Consider the following 26704-nt stretch of genomic DNA (forward strand, 5'->3'; position numbering starts at 1 on the left):
TAACACATATACTCCAAAAAAAACCCTTTCTGTGAAAACACGTAAAGGATAAAGACCAGCATAGTGGGCAATGTTCATCATCCTAAACGGAGTTCTACGACAATGGAAGCGGTTTACGAGGAAGGCTCTAATTTATTCAGGAATTAACTCCAAAGCAGCAAATCACCTACATGATCCTGTTTTTCTGGCTACTGAGCCAGGACTAAATAAAACTAACCAGTTTCATCCCAGAAATAACAACGGATCCATATCCAAATGCAGTCAAATGGTCTGCATCTGGATCTAAGAACCAGACTCATTTTAGGTCTAGAGCAAGTTACTTAACTTCTTATCCTCCATCTCCTTCCTCTGTATATCAGAGATAAAATATTCTGTCCCCCTCATAAGATTATCTGGACCAAATGGGAAATTAATATAAAAGTATTTTAAGTTCAAGTACCATCCCAACATTATTAAACACACTGGCATCTAAAAAAGTTATTAAGCAAAGCTTATTATTTCACGTTTGACCCAACATGATATTTTAACTTCTATAAAAGATATAAAAGCATTTCAGATATAAAGCTTACCCTTAACTGACATCCAACTTTTTCATAAGCTTTGATGAGTCTATTTCTGTGATACATCATTATCCCATAATGGTCTTTATTTCTGCAGTTGAATCCAAAAGTAATTCTCACTGTTTTAGTCTTAAATATTAAGGAAAATTCTGAACACACTACCTCACTCCCCTCAAATCATCCTTTCCAAGTCATTTTTTAATGAATCTAAAAGTGTACAAAAAAAGACAATGCTGGAGAGGATTAGACTCCGTATCAGGATAGAAGGAGAACGGGGTGGGGGAAGAAAATATCTTCATACAGCATCATAAAAAGGAAAATAAAGGACACCTGGGTGGCTCAGTTGGTTAAGCATCTGCCTTCACCTTAGCTCATGATCCCAGGGTCCTGGGATCGAGTCCTGCACTGGGCTGCTTGCTCAGCAGGGAGCCTGTCCCTCTGCCTGCTTCTCCTCCTGTTCATGTCTCCCCCCCACCCCCGCCAACCCCGTACCGGACAAATAAATAAATAAATCTTTTAAAAAAGAAAAGAAAAGAAAGGATACTAAAAATTTGGGTCGATAAACATCACGTTCAATGTAGGCAAGACTCTTTGAGACCAGCTGTGTCTTCACTTTCTGTCCACGTAAGATGATCTGCATTCTTGGCTTTAGGTATAATATACTGCAGTAAGCCTGTAAAGACACAAAAGGATATCTGTCCTTTCCAAATAATTACCTACGTATTTGTTCAATATTACTGGTAAGTGTATTTAAAAAGAAACCTGCCACTTCGCTTTGATAAAGGACCCACGAACTCTTCAAAAATATAGACTATTAAAAAGCTGTAATTAGTTAACATTTGATTGCTTTCTTTAAAAATAAACTCAGTATACTATAGCTAGAAAAATGGTTTGCAGAAAACAATCTATTCACCTATATAAATATATTACAAATAAAACTTTTTAAAAAATTTACAGAACAGCATATGTGATATCTCATTTTACTGTTTTTTAGTATATATGCTGCCAAAGCAAGCACTCTCATTTTAATTTTTAAAAAAATGTACATATGTACAAAACAAGACCGTATTTTCTAACTCTTCTGTCAAGTAAATATATTACTATCACAGTTTAAAAGTAATGATAAATTTTATTTAGGCAAAAATAACAAGCAAAATCAAAAATAGACAAAAAGGTCTACTGTACACCTGAAAAGGAAAATATCATACATAATACACCAACACTTAAGCCAAGCAGATCAACTTAGAATTTCTGAAAAATCGAACTGTAATAGTCAGCACTAATCTAAATGTGTTTTCAATTCTTTTTTTCTTTTTAACATTTTATTTATTTATTTGACAGAGAGAGAGATCACAAGTAGGCAGAGAGAGAGGGAGAAGCAGGCTCCCCGCTGAGCAGAGAGCCCAATGCAGGGCTCGATCCCAGGACCCTGAAATCATGACCTGAGCCAAAGGCAGAGGCTTAACCCACTGAGCCACCCAGACATCCCTGTGTTTTCAATTCTTAGTATGAACGTTTAAATACGGGAATGCCTGGGTAGCTTAGTCAATTAAGCAGCTGTCTCTTGATTTTGGCTCAGGTCATAATCTCAGGGTCCTAGAACTGAGGCCTGCATCATCTCTGTTCTCAGCGGGAGTCTGCTTGAGATTTCCACCCTCCTCTTTCCCTTTCCCCTCTCTCCCTCTGCCTTTCCCCCTGCTCACAGATGCGCCCCCTAAAATAAATAAATCTTTAAAAAAAGAAAAAAGAGGGGCGCCTGGGTGGCTCAGTGGGTTAAGCCGCTGCCTTCGGCTCGGGTCATGATCTCAGAGTCCTGGGATGGAGCCCCGCATCGGGCTCTCTGCTCAGCAGGGAGCCTGCTTCCTCCTCTCTCTCTGCCTGCCTCTCTGCCTGCTTGTGATCTCTCTGTCAAATAAATAAATAAAATCTTTAAAAAGAAAGAAAGAAAGAAAGAAAGAAAGAAAGAAAGAAAGAAAGAAAGAAAGAAAGAAAAAGAAAGAAAGAAAGAAAGAGAAAGAAAATAAGTAAGTAAGTTTAGGTACTTTACAATCTTGACCAAAGTCTGTATCCTAGAACATGTTAAAAAAAATATGCAGTTTGGGGCGCCTGGGTGGCTCAGTGGGTTAAGCCTCTGCCTTCAGCTCAGGTCATGGTCTCGGTCCTGGGATGGAGTCCCCCAGCGGGCTCTCTGCTTGGCAGGGAGCCTGCTTCCCTCTCTCTCTATGCCTACCTCTCTGCCTACTTGTGATCTCTCGCTCTGTCAAATAAATAAATAAATAAAATCTTAAAAAAAAAAAAAATGCAGTTCTATGCCTGCCTCCAAGCCATCATATAAAGAAATGAATTGAGTAACACAAGGACAGATGAAAGGTTCAACACAAAACTGAAACTGAACCATTTCTCTTTATTTCCTGATTCCTGATTACAAAATTAGTGGTGTTTTGTCACTTATAAAATTTTTTAATGATATTTTAAAGCATTTTATTTCACAGTATACGAAATCCACACCACCTGCTCTGACCACACCTGGACTGTTTCATAATTGAGCAAGATTTTTCTTAACAACTAGGAACATACTTCTATAATGTTTTGGGGTATATAACTGCTAGGGTCTTAGAAAGTTGTAAATGTGTAAATGTTGAAAGTATCCTCAGCCTGGGGTTATGGAATCATCTCAGCACAAAAAATAAAGGGAAGTTAGTATTATATGTCTTATCATAGTGACTAAGAAACAATATTCTTATTATCCTATCAACATTTTAAACAGTATTCATTTCCTTACTCTTAAAAACATTTATTTCTAAGATTAAATGTCAAAGATATTTATCACAAAACTGTATTAATGTGATTTCTAGTCTATAACTTATTTGCTTTAGGATGTAAATTAAGATGTGTTCTAAAATATTTTAAATTAAAAAAAGAAGAGAAACACTGAATTTGGTGTTTTTTCCTGAATTAATCAATATGGCTACTGTAAGACATACTGATTCTAGTATTCCTAATGCAAATAAGCTAACCACACAGTGAAAAACTACAAGTGCTGTTAGACCTGATGAATTTACAATTAAAAAAACTGTTTTCTGAGCAAATAAAACCATCAGTGTGCTCATGTAAAGTTCATGTAAATTGGTTCCTGTCTGAGATACTTTTACTTAGAGATCACTTATAGCCTTTATAAACACAAATGGGTAACAAAATTTCCATTGTTTGATGATATTCTTGTGTCCAGAAAGAGAGCTGAATACATACCCTGAGGGAATAGTCACTCTCAGGAGCAATTTGGTCCATCCTCTCTTGCTTCTTGTACCCTTTCTTCCCTGTTGTCTCATCTAAATCTTCAGGAATTCTGATGTCATATTTATCCTTATCAAAATCAAACTCTGTTGCATTTTTGTAGCTACAAAAACAATTTTTTGAAAGAGCGAAATTATAACTTCACAGAAGATAAGCAAATCATTAACAAAACAAAACACTTACCCATCCTGGTTGGGGAGGGGAGAGACAAAAGCAAGGAAGGGAAAAACAAAAGAAAAATCCAGGAAGATGCAGAAAAACTGTATACATTCACACATTGTTGGCGGGAAGTCAAATGGTAGAGCCACTGTGAAAAACATTCTTTAAAAAACCAAACAGGCCAAAAAAAAAAAAAAAAAAAAAAAAAAAAAAAACCCAAACAGGCAACTACCATATGACCCAGCAATTACACTCTTGGGCATTTATCTTAGAAAAAGAGAAGATTTTATTTCCAGAAAAACCTGTACACAAATATTTACAGCTTCATTTGCAGTAACTCAAAATGATAAAAATCCAGATGTGCTTTAACTGGTGAATGGTTAAACACACGATGGTCCATCCATACAATACTACTCAGCAAGGACAAGGAAGCAAACTGCTGACACACATAGGAACCCAGATGAATCTCCAGAGAAATACTATGAATGAAAAAAGCCAATCCCAAAAGCTTTCACACTGTAGGATTCTATTCATATAACATTCTTAAAATGCTGAAGTTAGGGGCGCCTGGGTGGCTCGGTGGGTTAAGCCGCTGCCTTCGGCTCAGGTCATGATCTCAGGGTCCTGGGATCGAGCCCCGCATCGGGCTCTCTGCTTGGCGGGGAGCCTGCTTCCTCCTCTCTCTCTACCTGCCTCTCTGCCTGCTTGTGATCTCTCTCTGTCAAATAAATAAATAAAATCTTAAAAAAAAAAAATGCTGAAGTTACAGAAATGGAGATGACGTTAGAGGTGGTGAGGGATTAGGAAGGAGGAGGTATGGATATAAAAGGCCAACACGAGGGATCACGGGTGATGAAAATGTCCTGTCTCTTGACTCTGTCAATGTCGATATCAACACTACTGTGCTACAGTTTTGCAAGATGCTGCCACTGGGGGAAACTGAATAAACGATGCATGAGATTTGTGCATACAAATCTACAGATATATCAAAATAAAAAAGGTAAATTTAAAAAAGAGGGGAGTGAGGATGGGAGGGGCGTGGCAGCAAAGCAAGGAAAAAAAGGGAACATAGATCAGAAAAGATTTGAAGTATTTTAGGCTTACCACTCAATTTGTGCTATATTCCTATCATTCCATGTGTCTAAATATCTCAGTATTATACATTTATCCTAAGTTTTTAAAAAACCTTATTTGCAAATGATTTTATCTTCACAGGGATAAAGGACTGCAATCTTTAGCAATACAGAGGTCTCATCTACTTTACTTTTCTCACTAGTTGTTACATTATGCTTAGCTTCAAGTACCCGATAAAGATTTCTCTTCCTAACTTACACAAGTTAGGGCTTATTAGCTGGGATGTTTTCTTCCCTTTTCTTTTTGAGGAGGGGTAGAATAACAGAAAGTGAGAACTGAGCTCTACAGATACTGAATGGCAGGGCTAGGAAATTTAGTTTTAATAATATGAAATTATCTCGAACTGGAGCCAAAGTGGCATCAATAAAACACTCTTGGAAAAGACAAATTGTTACCTATGCCAAAAATTGAGTACCTTCCAATATATTTCTACTCCTTGTGACAATGGATAAATGTAATAAGACCATTCCTGCACAAGCAATTTCCTTCCCAAATGAGAAACCACTCGCTGAGTTCCACATTTACCTTCTAAGGTTCCAAATGATGATCCTCGTCCCCTTTTTGCCCATAATAGCATCAAGTTCCGCCAGTAATTTCTGTTCCGTAGAAAACAGAGAATGTTCCAGAATTGCTGCAAGGCTTGCTTTTGATTCTGCTAAATTTATCATCTGTCGTATATCTTAAGTTAAAGACTTAGACCAACAACATACTTCTTATGATTGCAATATGGAAACTTAAACAGTAACAGATAACTTTTTCCTAAATTAATTTCTTAGTTTTATTTATTTTTTTTATAGATTTTATTTATTTATTTGACAGAGAGAGATCACAAGTAGATGGAGAGGAAGGCAGAGAGAGAGAGAGAGAGGGAAGCAGGCTTCTTGCTGAGCAGAGAGCCCGATGTGGGACTCGATCCCAGGACCCTGAGATCATGACCCGAGCCGAAGGCAGCGGCTTAACCCACTGAGCCACCCAGGTGCCCCTAATTTCTTAGTTTTAAAACTGCAGTTTGATTTCAGATAAACACCAAGGAAGATGAAGTATAAGTTTATTATGATTCCTAATTTAATGGTTCTTAATATCTGAATGTGTTTATAAAAAACACAGAAGCTGTTTTCCTAAAGATACGTTGCTTTTCATGGGCTTAGGAAAAATTTCAAAGCAGACCACACATCTTTTTAGACATAATACAACTGAAATAAAGGGGAGAGCTACAGGGAGCTGAACACAGAAAGCGACCACCTTACGTTAAGGGTTTCCATGGCACAATTCCAACAGAAGAAAGGGATAAAGGCTTAGCCACAGATGTAAGAGACAATGGGTAGGAACAAGAGCTATCATGGAAACTGATTAAAAAATGAGAATCTGGAGAAACGCAAAAGGATGGAATGGTTCAGAGTATTTCTTCAGAGTTTCTCCACAGTTTCTATTTGAAAATCAAAAGGATATGGTGTTTGTTGAACGCCACTATTGGGACAACAACATGTTCTGCTTTTATGACTTCCAAGTAGGTCTGAGACAAGAAGCCCACGCTCATGCTTTCTCCATTTTTGGTAAACACAATTGCATCTCTACCCAAACGCATAGAACCTGACTTGAAGCCATTCCCATACAATCCAACTGGGACATGACCATTCATGGTGACTTTGTCACTGAAGCCAAAGCTAAAAAGGAAAAAAAAAGAGAGAGAGAGAGAGATTTTTAAAATATGTATAATCTTCATTTTTTTTAAGTTCAAAAATTATAATACCAAGTAAAAAGCCTGGGTATAAATGTTAGCTTCATCCTCTCTAGTTACATAATCTTAGGCATATCACTTCTAACCTATTTTGACGTGTTTCCCCATTTCTGAAATGAAAACTAAATCTGCATTGTAGGGTATGAGAATGACACTCTAGAACAGGAGCCCATTGCCTGGCACGCCCTGACAAAACGACTAAGTTCTCATTTGGGACCCTGGGACCCTTGAGATTTCACCCATGAAATTTCTTCTACATGTGAACTCCCTCGATCTCAGCAAGCCTACTATAGTATGATTACTAACGGCATCAAGTTTCTGGCAGAATAACAAGTATTTAAGGGAGAGTACAAAGGGCTCTGCTGCCACATTTTCTCTACTCTGTATCTACACAAGGTACCTTGGTTTCCTTCTCAGGCACATTTGGCTTCATACTGACTTCCTATTCTGTGACACTAGAGGCTTTATAACTATTTTATCTTGCTTCCTTCCTTATCCTCTGAATCCCTTTAAAATGACTCCCCACCAAAAGTGGCATTTTACTGGAGATACTGGTTAGAGCCAATTAACACTAGGGTATAAATAACTGCTACCAGTGCACTAAGACTCTAAAGGAATGGTGGAATTTTAGGTAAGTCACACAGGAGGGGGTGAGAATGGCAGGGATTGTCCAATAATCACACAACAGTAGGAAATGGGGAAGACTTAAGGAAGGGAACAGAGTGGGTTGCGGGTATGGCATATCATGTTTAAAAAACAGAAAGTATGGGCAATAAGTATGACACATGAAACCCCTGAACTGGGTAAAAGCAATGTTTTTAAGAAATGTGACACTTTTGGGCACCTGGGTGGCTCAGTCATTAAGCCTCTGCCTTTGGCTCAGGTCATGATCCCAGGGTCCTGGGATCCAGTCCTGCATTCGGCTCCCTGCTCAGCAGGAAGCCTGCCTCTCCCTCTCCCACTCCCCCTGCTTGTGTTTCCTCTCTAGCTATCTCTCTCTGTCAAATAATAAACAAAACCTTAAAAAAAAAAAAAAAAAAAAAAAGAATAAGAAATGTGACACTTTTGGGGCCCCTAGGTGGCTCAGTCAGTTAAGCAGCTGCCTTTGACTCAGGTCCAAGCCCCATGTAGGGCTCCCTGCTCAGTGGGAAGCCTGCCTCTCCCTCTCCCTCTGTCCTTCATCCTGCTCAGGCTCTCTCTCTCTCAAATAAAATTAAAAAAAGAAAAGAAAAAAGAAAAAGAAAAAGAAAGAAATGTGACACTTCTACATACCTTAGCATTTTATGTAACTTATCTGAAGTCATACCATTCCCATTATCAGTGAATGTCAAGCATATATGGTCATTTATCACTGTTTTGTCAATCCATATCTGTTTAGCATTCACATCAGGATCATAAGCATTATCTGGGAAACAAAAGTTTTGAGAAATTTTGATTTTGCATTTTAAAGAGTTAATTAGTTCAGTACAATCCTTTAACAAGCAACATATTTTTTTAAAAATGAAATGTTTAGGCACCCCTAAGACTTGAAAACTTGAAATTAAACTGTATCTTGCTATATATATCATTCACTGACCGTTACAGAATTAGCCCTTTCCAAAGCCCTCCATTTGTCACACTGGTGCCCACTACACTGAAAAACTACAAACAAGAAGAGTGACTGTATCAAGGAGATGATCAAGACAGGGAGGTTTTCTCAAAGAACCAGCCTGGCTATGGAGAGAGAGAAACTGGGAACTGAGTGTCAACTAGCACTACACACAAGCTGACACCTAGGGCATGCAATGCAGTTACTGAATATACGAGAAAGCAGTCCTGTTCTCTGCTAAGCTGGATACACACATGAAGGTTTACCTTCTACACAGTTCTTCAAATTGTGGCCCTTTCCAATCTAACCAAAGTTTCTGGTGGCTTTTACATTTCTATGATCTCTGTACAGATCCCCATGTAACACTCTTGTTTAGCTTCCTTGTTTGTCTCAGAATAGATAAGTAGGAAGGAACACATTAAAAAAAACTACAAAAAATGAAAAAAATGTCAAGAAGCAGCAAATAACATCAGATTGTGAATTAAGTTCTACTTGAATATCCTTAACTGACTAAAAATACTTGCTGAGGTATATTTTGAAGTCTTTATGATTAAACATAAACAATGGTTCTCAAACTATCCTTCCATAAGGCAGTCTAGAATTAAAATCATCTTTTTAATCAACCACTTCTGGGAAAGTGATGTTTCACTTAAATTTGATAGAGCACAAAGAGCACCATGACTTTCAGCTGCTCTACCCCAAAACCAGACAATAACTATACCTGAATGAACAATCCCAGCTTGGGTGGCTCCTCTGGGTTGCCACAAAACAAGAATGTCTCTGAAGAGCCGCAGTCTTACATCCACTTACGGGTTTTTAAAAAACCAGCTGAACAGCACATATTAGCTGGGAGACTTTGGAAAATCTAACTATGCCAAAGAAAAGAAGGGTGCTCAAAAGTTTCTTCTTTTTTTTCTCTTTTTTTCTCTATCTAAGATAGAACCCTTTCTTGACAAAGAATCTAAAGTATTTCTAAGAATTCCCAAGAATATACTTTCCTTTATTACGTGTTTCTCAAACACAAGCTTAAAAAAAAAAAAAAAAATCAGGGGCGCTTGGGCGCCTCAGTCAGTTAAGAGACTGACTCTTGGCTCAGGTCAAGATCTTGAGTCCTGGCCTTCAAATCTACCTCTGGCTTGGCGCTCAGTGGGGAGTCCACTTCCTCTCTCTCTGCCCCTCCCCCTGCTCTCTCTCAAATAAGTCTTTATAAAAAAAAATTCACATGCCAGAGGGAAAAAAATCATGACCCATTATGCAAATCTGATCAAAACTTTGCCTCTTCTCATGTTCACTGAAACACTATTAAAACACAATTCTATATCTAATCATTCTATCAAAGGAAACAAAAATGTATTATCACAAATCTAATGTAACATTAATCTCCCTACTTGCTAACATCAGGAAAAAAAAAAACCGTCTGTCATACGTACTTTTCAACTATTAAAAAACACAATTCCTGGGCGCCTGGGTGGCTCAGTGGGTTAAAGCCTCTGCCTTCAGCTCAGGTCATGATCTTAGGGTCCTGGGATCGAGCCCTGCATTGGGCTCTCTGCTTGGCGGGGAGCCTGCTTCCCCCCACCCCCGCTCCCACCCCCGCCTGCCTCTCTGCCTGTCAAATAAATAAAATCTTTAAAAACAAAACACAATTCCCATTTTTACAATAGATCAATTTCTTTTATAATCAGAATAAAATTATTTTCAACATAAACGTTTTGTGAATTTGGCAAAATAATAGTACAGAGAAGGTTGAGTGTAATTAATTTGACATCTACTTGAATAGCTGTTATGCTAGATAAACTTTACCGATGGTATCATTCAAAATACATCTGTTTTATTAAACAGCTCATATGCATATTATTTTTCAATTGAAAGTTTTTTAAAACTTCGACTGCAAGCAACAGATTATACATGAAATGTCAATTTTACATACCTATTAATTCAGCAACTGCACTGAATGGCCAAGTGTGACTAGTAGAATTTGTATGTAAAAACTTCGGGCAAAGCTGAAACAAACCAATGATTCACATAAATTAATTCAATTCTTACTTTTAAGAACTGAAACCAATATAATTTTCTGTCCCTGTATTAAAAAAACAACACCGGGGCACCTGGCTGGCTCAGTCGGTAGAGCCTGCGACTCTTGATCTCGGGGTTGTGAGTTTAAGCCCCATGTTGGGTGTGGACATTACTTTAAAATCTTTAAAAGAAATAAAAATAGTAAAAAATAAAATAAACAACACTGAGACCAAGCAAAAATAATAGCAGCTTGCTTCAGGATATACCGGGAAGAAACCACCTCGAAGGTAAGGTTCTTAGAAGGCTGTGCTCATCAACTAAATAGTTTACTCATCAACACCTGCTTCAAAACCTTGCCTCCTTGGGTCCACCAATCCAAAGCCATATTACAAACTACCCAGTCAGAAAGTTACCCAGCCTGCAAGGCCTACCTCAAAATTACTGTGAGACACAACTAAGATTTTTGCCAAGGGGGTGTTTTTTCCTGAGCGCATTAGGCTTAATAAATGTAGCTTCACTTATTAATCAAAAGGCTTTTCTAGTGGTCTCATGGAACGTCAGTATTTGATATTTTTTATATTATTTACTCCAAGTTCATTGTAATTAAACCTTCGCAATGGAGTAATATACATCTATCAACCCATTACATAATGTCAAATAAAAGTTTAAAGCCAGGGATTTTAGGTCTGATTTTATTCATAGTTATACAGTATGAATGACTATGCCAATCAACCTCATGCTATAGGGAACTCCCTAAATTTCCGAGTATAGATATCAAATGCATAAAAATGTCCAAGTAGCCTTCAAAGGCTGAGGCTTGAAAATTTCCATTAAAGACAATTTTCATGCAATGGGGATTTTGTGTTCATTTTTAACAGATTATCTTATATTTAAGGAAAAAAAGAGAGGAGGCACTTTTAAGTATTTAATGTGACGAGCCCTGGATATGTGACGAGATCACAAATGAAACCAACTGTGTTTGTAGTGCTCAGTTGCCGCCACAAGGTGTCAGAAAGAGGTCTGTTTTTTCTCTGTCCACATTTGGTTTTAGACAATTCCCAAGCATTCATTCACCATTAGACTGAAATGCACATGTGAGAAATGAAATTCGTAGAAGAGCAGTCTTCTAACTGGAGTATGGCACACATTCATGTAATAAATAGGAAGTAATTCAGCCTTTCTACAGCATACGTTACAAAGTTTTTTAAATAAAAACCAATTTCCAGATCTTCATCTTGTACAAGAGGCTTTTCTCAAATTAATCTACCTGAGACGGTGCCAGGGGTCAGCCATCGGGAGGCTCTTTATGTCCCAGCTTCCTGCCTTTGCATAATTATCATGCTACCATTTATAGAATGGCATACTCCTCGCCTGTTACAAATTTTACAATGGAGGCATGGCTTTGGAGTGTGAAACTTCTGGCTACCAAAGAAGACACCCTTAGAATATCTGCCTTTGCTCTATTTTATGCATTTCTGTTAGCTGTGAAATCTGGAACTGGAATGGGGTATTTTGAATTTTAGATGTATTGGCAGAATGTGCTGGTGGGAATATCAATTTTCATTTAATGTCTTCATCCTGTATATCAATTCCAAATTGACATGGTACACACTGTTCCTGAGTAAGAACCCAGGGAGAGCAAAGCAAAGAAGGCATCAGTAAGAAATAACTGAATGGTAAACAGTGGCTTTTTCGACTATTCTGAATTCTCATCTCTAGAACATGCCACTAGCTGTGGAGGGAAACAAACACCTTTGACTGGCCAAAGCAGTAATACATAGACACACAGACACATAGACAGACACACAAACACATACATGCGAAGCACAGTATGTTTAACCAGGTGTGTGACCTTGAGCAAGAAGCTTAACCTCAGTGCCTCAAGTTCTGTCATCTATAAAAATGAGGATGATAAGCATATCAGTTTACCAGGGTATTAAGAATATTAAATGAGTTAATATTTGTAAATGCTTAGAAGACCAACCAGAACATAATAAGCACTGTGTGTGTGTGCTTTTTAGTATTCCTTAAAGGAACAATTGAGCTCATAAAAAAATAAAAATTAAGGAAGAGGAGGCCTGACTTCAACATCAGTTGAAGTCAGCATCTGCCTTCAGCTCAGATTATGAACCCAGAGTTCCAGAAAGGAGCAGCATCAGTCTCCCTGCTCAGCAGGGAGTCTGCTTCTCCCTCTCTGCCCCTCACCCCAGTCCTGTGTGCTTTCTTTCTCTCTCGCCCGTGCTCTCTCAAATAAATAAGTAATCTTAAAAATATTTTAAAAAGGAAAATCTTTAAAGGCTTTGAGTAAAGAAAGAATTAACTACAAAAACTAGATTTGAAGATAAAGGATGCAATGGGTGAGGTGCTTAAATGGAATACAAAGGTTTGTTTTGCTGCTGCTGTTTTGTTTTTTTTAAAGGTTTTGGTTTTAATGGTGACTCAGGGATAGGAGATTTGGAAGTAACTGCCCCTTCTCAACCTCAATAAGAAGCTGGGGGCAACAGGAACCTGTCTAACGGGAAGTTAGTCTGTTTTGGTCTAGATGCCTTAAAAAAAAAAAAAAAAAAAAAAAAAAGCGTAACAAGAAGCTCTGTAAAAAAGGGCATGCCTTCACTTGGGTTAAGTTGTATCAATTTATATAACTTGCAGAAACACTATGGAGATCACAGCCTCAACCAGACCGCATAGGACTCCCTTAGGTCATTATTTAGGAGACTATTTGAGCACAAAATCTAAACTAAGGGAAAAATCATTTAAGGGAACAATCCACCAGGAGAAAATGTTAGCAAACAAGATTCAATAGTATTAGACGTCACTTCCCACCGCCAAAGAGATGCTCTGAAGACTACACAGATTTTTTAAAGAATTAATACAACTTTTAGGGGCGCCTGGGTGGCTCAGTGGGTTGAGCTTCTGCCTTAGGCTCAGGTCATGATCCCAGGGTCCCCGGATAAAGCCCCGCATTGGGCCCTCCGCTCAGCAGGGAGCCTGCTTCCTCCTCTCTCTCTGCCTGCCTCTCTGCCTACTTGTAATCTCTGTCTGCCAAATAAATAAATAATATATTTTTTAAAAAGAATATAACTTTTAGAATCAACAGTCACACATTTAAAAAACCAGATAAATGTAAAACTTTTTCGGAAGCCTGAACATATGGGAGTGTTCACCTGTGCTCCAGCCTGAAACTGCTTTTTTATTTTTTTTTAAACCTGACTTTATTTTGTGTTCCACTATCCTTTTATTGTTTTATATTTTTTTCAAAGATTTTTTTATTTATTAATTTGACAGACAGAGATCACAAGTAGGCAGAGAGGCAGGCAGTGGGGGGGGGGGGGGAAGAGGCTCCCCACTGAGCAGAGAGCCCAATCCGGGGCTCGATCCCAGGACCCTGGGATCATGACCTGAGCCGAAGGCAGAGGCTTAACCCACTGAGCCACCCAGGCGCCCCCTGAAACTGCTTTTTAATGGGGGCGGGGAGGGGGGGAGAATAAACCAGAACAAAAGCAATCAGAGAAGTGATGGATAATAGTAGGTAAGGTAGTCAGTAGCTTGGAAGTTGGAAAGCACAGATATGACAACTCATTCAACAGCCTGTAAAGAGCTGAGTCGGAAACTATAAAGAGGATGGGAAACGACAAGCAGCAGACCAGGAACCCTGGCAGAACTCCACAAAGCCTTAGGAATTAGATTTTTGTGCCTCCAAAGTCAAAGGTTCTAGAGGTTGTAGGAAAACAAGAGAGCTTCAAAGTCTTTAGAGAAGCGGGAAAGATCCCCTCCTCCCCCGTTTCTTCTCTCACCCTGCAACGATGCTAAGCAAGCAGCAGAAAACTGGAGGTCTGTTCTTGGAAGAAAGTGATGGTGGCAGGCTCAGGGACAACGACAACAGGTGGATTAAAAGCAGGTCAGCAAACAGCCCAGAAATAAACCCTCACATATATGGCCAAATGATTTTCCACAGGGTGTAAAGACCATTCAAAAAGAAAAAGACAGTCTCTTCAATAAATAGTGCTGGGAAAGCTAGATATCCATGGTATCCATATGTAAAAGACTCGAGTTGGACTCTCACCCCACACCATATAGAGAAAAAAAAAAAAAGGACACCTTAAAATGGATCAAAGATCTAACATAAAAAATTAAAGCTTTTAAAACTCTTAGAAGAAAGCATAGGGGGAAAGTTTCGTGACACTGGATTTGGCAATTATTTCTTGGATATGACACCAAAAGTACAGGAAACAAAACAAAATCAATTGGACTGCATCAAAATTTAAAACTTCTACACATTAAAGGATACAACTGGGATGCCTGGGTGGCTCAGTCAGCTGGTCATCTGCTTTTGGCTCAGGTCATGATCCCAGGATCCCTGGATCAAGTCATGAGTCAGAACGAGACTCCCTGCTCAGTACGGAGTCTGTTTCTCCTTCTCTCTGCCCACCACCCCCCACCCTACTCCTCACTCTCTCTCTCAAATAAATAAATGAATAAACAAATACAATCGTTTTAAAAAATAAAGGATACAATCAACAGAATGAAAAAGCAATCTACAGAATAGAAAAAAAAATCTGCAAATCAAGTATCTGTTAAGAGGTTAATATCCAGAACACATAAAGAACTCCTACACACATCAACAAAAAGACGAAAAACCTAATTAAATAGTAGGCAAAGGACTTGGCTATTTCTCCAAGGACTCTATACAAATGGCCACTAACACAAGATGCTCAACATCACTAATCACTAGGGATATACAAACAAAACCACAATAAGATACCATCTCATACTTACTAGCATGGTACTATAAAATTAAACATAGAACTGCTATATGATCCAGCAATTCCACTGCTGGGTACATACTGAGAAGAAATGGAAGCAGGATCTTGAAGAGATTATTCGTACAGCCCTGTTCATAGGAGCATTATGCACAATACCCAAAAGGTGGAAGCCACATAAATATCCATCAATGAATGGAAAAACAAAATGTGGTATATTCATACAAGGGAACAGTATTCCGCCTCGGAAGGAAAAGATCCCTTGACATATGCTACAACTGGATGAACCACCCTGAGAACATTATGCTAAGTGAAATAAGCCAGTCACAAAATGACAAATAATTCATGATTACACTTACATGAGATACCTACAGTGGTCAAATTCACAGAAAGTAGAATGGTGGCTGCTAGGGGCTATGCGAAGGGAGAATGGAGAATTATTTGTTAATAGGTATAGAGTTTTAGTTTTGCAAGATGAAAAGAGTTCTGCAGACTGTACAACAAAGTGAATGTATTTAATAGTACTGACTTAAATACTTAAAAATGGTCAAGATGGTAAATTTTATGTTAAGTGTATTTTACTACAATAACAAAGAGATAAATACCAAGTCAGCAAACTGAACAACGTGATACTCCCATTTCCTTTTCCCAGCTGAGCTTTCAGGAGAGCTAGGAGCCAGAATTATATATGCCATGGCAAGAGACTAGATGCAGAATTCCTCTCTGGAAAACCGAATGATTTCCAAAAGTTCCATCTGCTCCTTTTACAGTTATGCCAGGCCTTTCTGGATAGCATCTTATTTTTGTTGTTCCCACTTTTTAAGAATTACTTAAAAATTTTTTAAGTTATTTTTTGAAGCTTTTATTTAAATTCCAATTAGTAAGCATACTGGGTAATATTATTTTCAGGTGCACAATACAGTGATTCATCACTTCCACACAACATCCAGTGCTCATCACAAATTTTTATGTAACCTTAAACAAGCCTATTTTATTTTCAAACACTTCCATGCTTCCATTCTTTAGGCTCTTACAAATACCGACATAGAGTGCCCCCAACAAAACATAACTGATTACTACCTTTCTCATCACCCAACACTGAAGCTCTACTCAGGTATGTCCAGTCAGCTGTGCGTCTTACTTGGAAAAGTAAGCAGGTTAACCATCTCCAGACATTTGAGACTATAAAATTGTAAGTCAGAAACACAAAGAAAAAGGAACAAAGAAAGCACCAGCATGCAGCAAGCAAAAGAAAACTTCAAAAATGCTGTGATCAATATGCCCAGTGATAACAAATATTTGTCTAGGGGAGATGATTGCTTGATCGAGAGAGAGAGAGAGAGAGTGTGTGTGTGTATGTATATATATATAGTAAGTAGGCTCCATACCCAGTGTGGGGCTTTAACTCACAACTCTGAGATCAACAGTAACACACTCCATTGACTCAGTCAGCCAGGCACCCCTGTCCAAGGAAGATCTTAAAAACACATTCAGAGGGGCACCCGGGTGTGCAGACAGTTAAGTGTCTGACTCCTGGTTTCTACTCAAGTCCTAATTTCTGAGTCTGCTTCAGATTCTCTCCCTCCCTCTCCCCCTTCTCCCTGCTGTGTGCACACGCTCGCTCTCTCTCAAATAAATAAATAGATCTTTTAAAAAACATATGTTATATATAATCAATATAATTATTAATTATAATGGTTAAATAAATAATAAGAGAAAGGAGAACAAATGGAGGAAATCTCACAGAAAAGAAAGAAACAAGTAGGAAAACAGGAGACAAAAGAAAACTGAGAAACAGAGGGAAGAAATATGTCAAATAAATGAGAAAAATTACCAGATTATTAAGAACTTGAATTTCCAGCCTAAGTGCCCAGTACAATACATAGGACTCTACTACAGTAAAGCATGCTTTTAAATTTCTAAGAGAAGTCATTCTTAATTTAGAATGACAAATCCAGCTAAATGATATATCTAGGGCAAACAACAGTAACATAAACATATTTCTAAGAAATGACACAAAATTTTTTTCTTCCCGTGTACTCTGCTCTCAGAAGCTATACCTGTTTTTGGAAGGATGGATGTGGTCCACACTACCAGGAACAAAAACAGCAAATAATTCCTGGGCACTTACTGCATGCACAAACCTTTTATATGTATTTGCTCCTTTAATGTTTAAAACCACCCTTTGAGGTGCCTGCCCATCCTTCAGATTAGAAACTCAGACACAGAGAGAGTAAATAATTTGCCAAGGTTACTTATCCATTTGTCAGTCAGGATTTGAACCCAGGCAGGTGGGCTCCAGAGCCCATGCTCTCAGTCACTCGTCTACTGCACCTGCCAAGGGAGTAAACTCCAAAAGAGGAATATGTGGGATGGAGACACAAGAGGGGAAGGAAATTTCCAGAAAGATGATAAAGGGAAGTCCCCAAAACACAAGTAAGCCAACAAAACTGACAAAATATTGGGTGTGCTTGAGCACATCTGGAAAAGATTTTCCAGTTCTGTGAAAGTTTGGATAAAAGAGCAAATATAAGCAAATAAAATACAATTATTAACCTCAGAAAGACAAAAAGCTGTACAACAAAGAAAATGCAATCATAGTTCTGGTTGGCTCACTTGTGAATAATGATAAGAGTGAGAAATCATACAGTAATTCAACAAAAAAGATAAATGCATTGGAAGGATGGGAGGGTGTGAAAAGAATATGCACGTGTCAGTTAAATCCACAGCAGGACTACTGGAAAACAACAAAACGGTAGCAGCATTTTAACTTAGAGATAGGATAGCAAAAAGCAAAAATGTTTCTGTCATTCTGCATTCTGTTGTTGGATCTCTTGCCCTCCTAAATTAAAACATGCATACATGATTATGGTTCACCCCTTATGTCAGGATCTTTGACTTTTGACAAATGCATAAACTCATTAATTCCTAGACTACTAATGAAAGCATTTGATAGCTACACCCAAACAGTGAGCATAGCTGTATTCAAATGAAATTTATGGAAACTGAAATGTGTATGTCACATAATTTTCCTATGTTGCAAAATACTCTTTTGATTTTTTCCAACTGCTTAAGAATCATGTTTAAGAATCACTCTTGGGGCGCTTGGGTGGTTCAGTGGGTTAAAGCTGCTGCCTTCAGCTCAGGTCATGATCCCAGAGTCCTGGGATCGGGCCCTGCATCGGGCTCTCTGCTCCACGGGGAGCCTGCTTCCTCCTCTCTCTCTGCCTGCCTCTCTGCCTACTTGTGATCTCTGTCAAATAAATAAAATCTTAAAAAAAAAAAAAAAACAGGGCGCCTGGGTGGCTCAGTGGGTTAAGCCGCTGCCTTCGGCTCAGGTCATGATCCCAGGTCCTGGGTTCGAGCCCCACATCGGGCTTTCTGCTCAGCAGGGAGCCTGCTTCCTCCTCTCTCTCTGCCTGCCTCTCTGCCTACTTGTGATTTCTCTCTGTCAAATAAATAAATAAAATCTTAAAAAAAAAAAAACAAAAAAAACAAAAAACCTTCTTAGCTTATGGGCCATACCAAAACAGGTGGCAGGCTGGATTTGGCCCATAAGCCGTAGTTTGCCAATTCCTGCCCTAAAGCAAATAGATGGGTGGAGATACAGTCCAGAAGCTGCAGATGGGAGATTTCCGTCAGTGAGGTTCCAAACAGCCCATATTACCCACAAAAGGAATATTTAGTACATGGACAGCTGCTTCACCCAGAAAGCCAGCTAACAATACCGGTCTTTTTTTTTTTTTTTAAAGATTTTATTTATTTATTTGACAGACAGAGATCACAAATGGGCAGAGAGGCAGGCAGAGAGAGAGAAGGGGAAGCAGGCTCCCTGCTGCCCAGAGAGCCCGATGGGATCATGACCTGAGTTGAAGGCAGAGGCTTTAACCCACTGAGCCACCCAGGTGCCCCACAATACGGGTCTCTTAACACGGTTTTGACTCTTACGTTTGCTCCCTTTATCACCTCAGTCTTGGAGAACTTAAGACAGCAACACTGGAGGGGCCAGGGAAATGAGAAGAGAATCCGAGTGCAGAAACAGGACAAAACCAGTTCACTCCTTTTCCCCACTACAGGATTCTGGTGCAGAACGTGGCCCAATCTGAGAGGGAGAAGGTCTGGGCATTAAGTTGAATAAGATATTTTAAATTACATGAGGACAGACTTTACAATACCTGAGGCTAACTGGAAAGCCTTACTTACATATGCCCAGATTCACCCAAGCGTCGAAGAGAGGCAAACAATATTTAAACCCAGTGGTAAGAAAGAATAAAGTTGTTCTCTATATTCAAACTACTAAATATTATCTCATTCAACAGGCCAGTTATGTAACCAAAGGACCTTCATTCAGTATAAGTAAAGAACACTTAACGATCAATAAAAATCTCTTTAAGAGAAAATACAAAAATGGGCAAAGGATACAATTGGTGTTTTTTTTATAAGTTAAATGTGAATAACTTTTAAGGAAATGCAAAATAAACCCAAACACACTTTACATTCATCATACCGAAAAACTGTTAAAGTCCAACGATACCCGGTGTGGGTAAGAATGATTAAACGAAAGAAGTCAGAGGGCAATGCATCATTTTTAAAGCAACAGTATTACCACTCGATCGTTAAATTTAACGAGACTACGGTAGCCATTCTCTGGCAAGAGTCACCAACCTCAAAAGAGGTACACTTCTGCACAACACCAACTTTCTGAGGATAATCAGGAAAGCCACGCCCACATTTTAGGAGGTGAAATTTCATTCTTGTGTGTGACCGCTCCCTACGACTCAGGACTCATAGATACAAGAAATGCTGGAGGGTTTCCAAGAACGCCCCGAAACAGATACGACGGAGAGGCCAGAGAAAACGGGAGAACCCAGTGACTTGGTGATCTGGGCCCGAGGGCTTAACTGGAGGGAAGCGGCAGGAATGTGAACGAATCAGGAAGACCCGTCCCGGCTCGCTTCACCCCGTCCCACCGCCTAGAGGTCAAGGCCGCCTGGCATTTCTGGCCGCGGACTGCCGCTCCCGGTCCCTCCCCCTACCGCTCCCGGGCGCCCCGCCGGCCCGCAGGCTGGGAAGGGTCAGGGGCCCCCGCGGTCCGACAGACGGGTGGTGCTGCCACTGAGGCCTCGCCCTCGAACGACAGCTGCTAGGCAGCCAGGAGGGAGCCGGGAGGAGGGGCCGCAGCCCCGGCCCGCCCCAAAGCCGCGGGGGGCAAAACAGAAACCCAGCGCGGAGGAAACGGAACGCAGCCCGGCCCGCGCAGCCCGACCCGCACCGCCCGGCCCTGTCCGCCGCCGAGTCGCTCCGCCGACGGGAGCGAGATGGCCGCCCCCTCCCCCGGCCCCGCCGCGGCCCCAGCCGCCGCGCCGACGAGTCGCCACCGCCCACTGCCGGCCCCCCCTCGCTTGCCCGCCTGCCCGCCCTCCTGGGACACGGCCCGCTCCACCCCTCGCGGCTGCTCACCGCGCTGAGGCGGATCCCGCTGGGTGGCTGCGCCGCCATCTTGAGCGAGCTACAAAGCCAGGACCGGCCTCGGCCGCAACCCGACTGGGAGGCGGCCGGGACGACTGTGGGGCCCGCTGAGGCCCGCCCACTTCCGGGGCGGGGCGAACGACTGCCCCGCCCATCCACTTCCGCCTCAGACACAGTTGTAAGAGTGTGGGGAAAGTAAAGCGCCAGGCTGGTTGAAGCCGGGGGGAGCTGGGCTCGAAGCGCTGGGCCCTGCTAGGGCAAGGGCGCATGCGTGAGAGTGGCGGGCGCGAAAGGGCCGCGGGCGGTATTAACTGGGCCTGGGAAGTTGAGGGTCTGGGGTTTGAGGTCTGTCACGCCGACCGCTGGGGCCCAGAGGGGTAGGTGACCTTGTGCGCTGGGGCCGGGAGAGGTGAGCTCGAGGCGCCTGACGCGGCTGGACGTGAATTGCGCTGAAAGAAGCCATCCGGTTCCCGCCTGTGTCCGTGTGATTTGAAGCCGTGTTAACGAGACGTAGACTTGGTGCGTTTTGGATTTGCCCTGGAAGTTACCATCCTTCGGCCTGGTGAAGAGAGCCCTTTCGCTCATGCACACTGACTCAGTGTCGACTTTGCGCCGGGTCTTGGGCTACGTGAGTAGGATCTAGAAACGAGTAAGTCTAGGGCTCTTCCACACTGTAGGTAAAGAAAGGGTGGAAAGGGTTCTTTAAATATCCATTTAGGTTTTTTGCTTTTAGCGTTTCCTTTTATCTCTTTGTCCTGATTTTTGGGAGGTATAAGTACATGTCAGGTCTCCAACACTTGTTTTTCATTCATTTAATGTTTTTAACTAAAGAAAAAAAAAAAAAAAACAAAACCGAGTTAACCCATTTTTCCCACCCACTCCCCCACCTGTTGCTTTTTTTACTGTAATACATTTTTTTGGTAAAAATTCCGATAATACGGAAATACATGACATGAAATTTACCCCGAATCTCTTCACCAGAACGTATAAACAATGTGGTATACATTATTAGTTCAGGCTTACTATATACTAAATATTATTTCCAATACAGATTGTCGCGCCACTTGCTACAGTTCTACTTAGCATTTGTCAACTTTACCATGGTGTGGAAATGATACGCATTCAGTAGAAACTGTAATTGAGGGCACCTGGGTGGCTCAGTCAGTTAAGAGTCTGCTTTTCGCTCAGGTCATTATCTCGGGGTTCTGGGATGAAGCCCAGCATTGGGCTCCCTGTTCAGTGGGGAGCCTGCTTCTCTTTCTCCCTCCGTTACCCAACCCCAGCTCGGTGTGCGCGCTCTCTCTCTCTCTCTCAATCTGCACACTCTCTTTTGAATAAATAAATAAAATCTTTTTTTAAAAAAGCTGTACGTAGAATTTTGGATTTTGCTCTTTTGCTGGTGTGAAAATTAATAAACGGAAATCTCACTAAAGTGGAGTTGGAGTTTCCACAGGGTGGCCTCTCCTGCCCTACCAGTTTGACCAATTGCAGACCCAACAGGAAGAGATGGACTTGACCTTACCTGGACTTGACCTTGGTACTACTTTAATATCTCTGGGGGAAAGAGAAAGCACTTACCTTGTCTCTTACAACCCTGAAACACCTCAGCCAAGAAGCCACTGCACTTTGAATTCCCAATTTACCGCAGTGGACTTTTTAGTTTATAACAGCCTTCCCAACCTACTCCTTCTCTCCTTAAGAAAGGTTACCTCCCCCTTATTCCCTGGACTTGACTCTGGATTTTGCTGCAACTTGTTTGTCCCCGATTACAGTTCTCTTTTATTCTTGAGTAAGCCCATTTTTGCTAGTAAAATAACTGGCGGTTTTTATTTTATTTTTAAAATTTACACTGGGCTGGCGATATCCGGTATGATCCTCTCTCGTGTTGCTGGGTAGCAGTAAGCTGTAGTTCCCAATCAGCCATGCTATCAGAATAAACAACCTATATACACTTAGAACCATGGCACTCAAACAATCTGGTTTTCACTTTCAGATGGTATTTAATAAATTACACAAAATACAGGCTTTGCATTAGATAATTTTGTTGGACTGTGGGCTAACGTAAGTGTTCTGAGCACATTTAAGGTGATGCTACGCTAAGCTATGATGTTCAGTATGTTGTATTAAATGCATTTTCTTTCTTTCTTTTTTTTTTTTTTTTTAATTTTATCCATCCATTTCACACACAGAGAGAGATCACAGGTAGGCAGAGAGGCAGGCAGAGAGAGAGGGGGAAGCAGGCTCCTTGCTGAGCAGAGAGCCCAATGTGGGACTGATCCCAGGACCCTGAGATCATGACCTGAGCCGAAGGTAGAGGCCCAACCCACAGAGCCACCCAGGCACCCTAAATGCATTTTCAACTTAAAATATTTTCAGCTTGTGATGGGTCTATTGGAAGGTAACTCCATCATAATTCGAGGAAGAGCTACATGAATGAGAAAATGTTTAGGGGTGCCTGGGTGGCTCAGTAGGTTATGCATCTGCCTTCAGCTCAGGTCATAACCTCAGGGTCCTGGGATCAAGCCCCACATCCCGCTCTTTGCTCAGCGGGGAGTCTGCTTCTCCCTTTTCCTCTCTAGCTATTGCTCTTGCTCTGTCTCAAGGAAATAAATAAAACTTTAAAAAAAATGTTTTGTTGTCACTTTTGTGACTCACCATTGGGCCAATGACATAATGTGAAATCACCTAAGTCAAAGTGCTAGTTAATACCAATTGTAATGCCCTGGACTGGATAATTTCTTGGTTTCCTCCAGCGTTAAGATTGTTAGGTAAGAAGCTTTCTCATCAACTCTTTATTGAGAGCTTTCTTCCTGTCTGTCAATATCAGGGCTCTAAGGGTGCAGTGGTGAATAAAATAGAAAACTTATGATCTCAAGGCTGTGTTTGTTAAATTGTGGCCCATTTGTGAGTTGTGAAATCGATTTGATGAGTCTCTGCTACAGCTTTGTGAAAATCAAAATAGAATTTTAATAGTATAATGCAATGTCAGTCTAGGGCTACATCCGGCTTCTTCACTTATTAGCTATTAAGCAAATTACTTTCATTTTGAGACGAGATCAGCCTGGATTTTGTGGATGGGCCCCAGATGCAATCCCAACTGTTTTTATGAAACAAAGGCAGAGGGAGATGGGGGTCACATTATTTGACCTCTGCAGCAGAGAGAGACTTGAAGATGTTATGCTGTTGGTTCTGGAAATATAGAAAGGGACTTGAGCCAAAGAATGCAGTTTTAGAAGCCAGAAAAGATCAGGAAACTCCATTCTAGAGACCCCAGAGTCTACAGAGGAGACAACTTCAGCCCAGTGAAACTTACTTCAGACATCTGGCCTCCAGAACTGGAAGAGAAGCAATTTCTATTGTTTTAAGCCACTAAGTTTGTGACAGTTTGTTAGGGCAACAAAAGGCATAGACAATATATTCATATATACAAGCAAGTACTACCTAAACATCAATTCTTTGCTCCCTCCCCCTTTTTTTTTCACAAAACTGAGCACACTGTGGAATTCTACGTCCTCAGGGCTTACTCATATCGAAAAAAATTTGAGGCAAACGTATAGGCTAAGCTCACACCAGGTTGGTATAAAAGGGGATTTTACAAGAAACTAAACACCCCTCTGGTGTGTATCAGACAAACCCAAGCTTGCATGGAAATCTTTATTTTAAAAAAGTCAAAGCTGACTTGAGGTGATTTGTTCAAAAGGATTTATTCATTTATTTGAGAGAGAGAGAGAGAGTATGACCTCAGCCCAAACCAAGAGTTTGTTGTAAGCCACCCAACCTATGGTATTTTTGTTATAGCAGCCCAAATGGACTGAGGCAGGGAAAGAAATTTTTTAAAGTCCATACAAGGGTTGGAATATTAGCCACATAAACAAAACCTCCACCTCATCTAAATCAACACAACGTGAAATCTGGTTGTTTTTACCAACTTATGCTGTTATGCATCTTGAGTTTTATGTACAACAGTGTAAACAGTGTATCATGGAGCTCTTTCCATAACCACATAAAGAGCTTCCTCACGTCATTTTGCAACCTCCTAACTTTCCTTTTTTTTTTTTTTTTTTTTTTAAAGTAATCTCTATGCCCAATGTGGGTCTCAAACTCATGACGAGATCGAGTCACGTGCTCTACTGAGCCAGCCAGGCACCCCAATAACATTCCATTTTATTGATGCACTGAAACGTCTTCAGCCAATCTTCTGCTGGTGGGCACAGATTGTGTCTACACTTTTGTTATTATCAATAAGATGACAATGAAAAACTTAAATCATTTTACACATATGTATGTATATCAAATAAATTCCTTAAAGTAGAACTGTTGAGTCAAAAGATACATCCATTCATAGTTTTGATAGAAACTTTGATAGCCAAATTTCCTCCACAGAGCTTGTAGCAATTTATATTTCTTACAGCAATGTAGAAAGGATCCTATTTCCCCTATTACTAGTATCTGCTGAAATGGTCAGTGAAAAATGTTTCAGAGCAATTTTAATCTTTCCCTCATAGTGTAAGGCCTTTTGTAAATTGGGCACCTTTTTACATGTGTTAAAACCAGTTGTTTTTTCATGTGTGTAGAACTCCCTGTTCATACTTTTTGCCCATTTTACTATTCTTTTTCTCTTGATAGTTCTTTGAGTATTGGAGAAATTAACCCTTTGTGATAGGAGTCTCAAATATTTTTCTCAGTCTGCCATTTGTATTTTACTTTGCTCATGATTTTTGTTAAGCAGAATTTTAGAAGATAATGTATATAGTTAAAATTATTGAACTTTCTCTTATGACTTCTGGAATTTATATTCGTCTAAGAAAGATCATCTCCATTCTTGGCTTATATAGACGTCTTCTCTTGATTTCTTCTAGTATTTTTATGGTTTTTCCATGCTTTCAATCTTTGATCTGTTTGGAATTTATTTTTTTTCTGTTGGTTACCCAGTTATCTCTATACCATTCATCAAATAAGCCACCTTTCTTTCCCCCTATTGATTTGAAGTGTCACTTTTATTATATACTAAATTCTTCCTCGCATTGTGTCCACTGAAGGGCTTTCTGTTTTGTTCTATTAATCTGCTGTTCATTTCTGCACTGATACCAATTATTTGGTGTTACAATATGTTTCAAGATCTACTCAATTTAGTTCTCCTCTTTTTCAGAAAATTTCTGGCTACTTTTGCCTATTTTTTCCATATAAATTTTAGAATGCGTTTTCCTAGTTCAAAAAAATCTAAGTGTTGCTTCTGGGGGGTTGCATTACATTTACAGATTAATTTAGAATTCACAACTTGATGGTGTTGGACCTTCCCCTTCAAGACCTAGTAAGCCTTTCCTTTCACTCCAAGTCTTCTTTACTCCTTTGGAAATTCTAAGGAGTTCTTATGAAGTTTTTTCCCCTGAATATTTTATTATCGTTTTTTTAAGTGGGATTTCATCTATCTCATAACTGGTCATTTAGATAGGTAGATAGATATAGAGATGTTGATCTCAAGAAACTGTCTTACGTGCATATTTAGATAAAAATATATAAGATTCCATTTTTAAGTAATCTCTACATCCAATGTGGGGCTTGAACCCACAACCTCAAGATCAAGAGTCACATGCTCTACTGAGTGAGCCAGCCAGGCACCCCTTGATTTGTATATATTAACTTTTCATTAAGTTTGATTAGCTTTAGGTTGATTATGCACTTCAATTAGCCACAAGCTCCACCTCTCTCAATCATAGCAATTTGTCTGTTTCCTGAAGGATTTAGATTCTGTGACAATTAGATTGTTAACCTGGCTTAGAATCGGAAACAAACATAAAACAATTACAAGGGAACCATGGAAGAATAGACAATTGCATGCTTATTAGTTAAGATGGCCTCTTTAACACACAAGGAGCTCTCTCCATACAGCTCGGTAGTGCCCAGGCTCAAGTGTTCACCCTCCAGAGAATACAGTGGTGTTTTGTTGTCAAGGGTCCAGTGAGAATGGAGGACAAGCCCGGTGAAG

General features: G+C 40.1%; 1 protein-coding gene and 1 long non-coding RNA gene across 2 annotated transcripts in view; one reads left to right on the forward strand and one right to left on the reverse strand.

Moving 5' to 3' along the window:
- MORC3 (MORC family CW-type zinc finger 3) overlaps nucleotides 1-20890 on the reverse strand; it is a 43735-nt gene extending 22845 nt beyond the window's left edge. The window contains exons 1-8 of the mRNA XM_047720108.1: nucleotides 20710-20890; nucleotides 10404-10476; nucleotides 8158-8290; nucleotides 6597-6811; nucleotides 5673-5820; nucleotides 3810-3957; nucleotides 1105-1233; nucleotides 570-689 (exon numbers count right to left, since the gene is read on the reverse strand). Coding sequence (XP_047576064.1) covers nucleotides 570-689; nucleotides 1105-1233; nucleotides 3810-3957; nucleotides 5673-5820; nucleotides 6597-6811; nucleotides 8158-8290; nucleotides 10404-10476; nucleotides 20710-20748 — 1005 coding nt within the window. The 5' untranslated portion in view covers nucleotides 20749-20890. The remainder of the gene's footprint in view (nucleotides 1-569; nucleotides 690-1104; nucleotides 1234-3809; nucleotides 3958-5672; nucleotides 5821-6596; nucleotides 6812-8157; nucleotides 8291-10403; nucleotides 10477-20709) is intronic.
- A 116-nt stretch (nucleotides 20891-21006) lies between these two features.
- Nucleotides 21007-25027, forward strand: LOC125094693 (uncharacterized). The gene is made up of 2 exons (XR_007125659.1): nucleotides 21007-21367; nucleotides 24791-25027. It is a non-coding gene; the product is annotated as an uncharacterized LOC125094693 (long non-coding RNA).
- Nucleotides 25028-26704: the final 1677 nt, after the last annotated feature.

Source organism: Lutra lutra, chromosome 1, assembly GCF_902655055.1.
Source record: "Lutra lutra chromosome 1, mLutLut1.2, whole genome shotgun sequence".
NCBI lineage: Eukaryota > Metazoa > Chordata > Mammalia > Carnivora > Mustelidae > Lutra > Lutra lutra.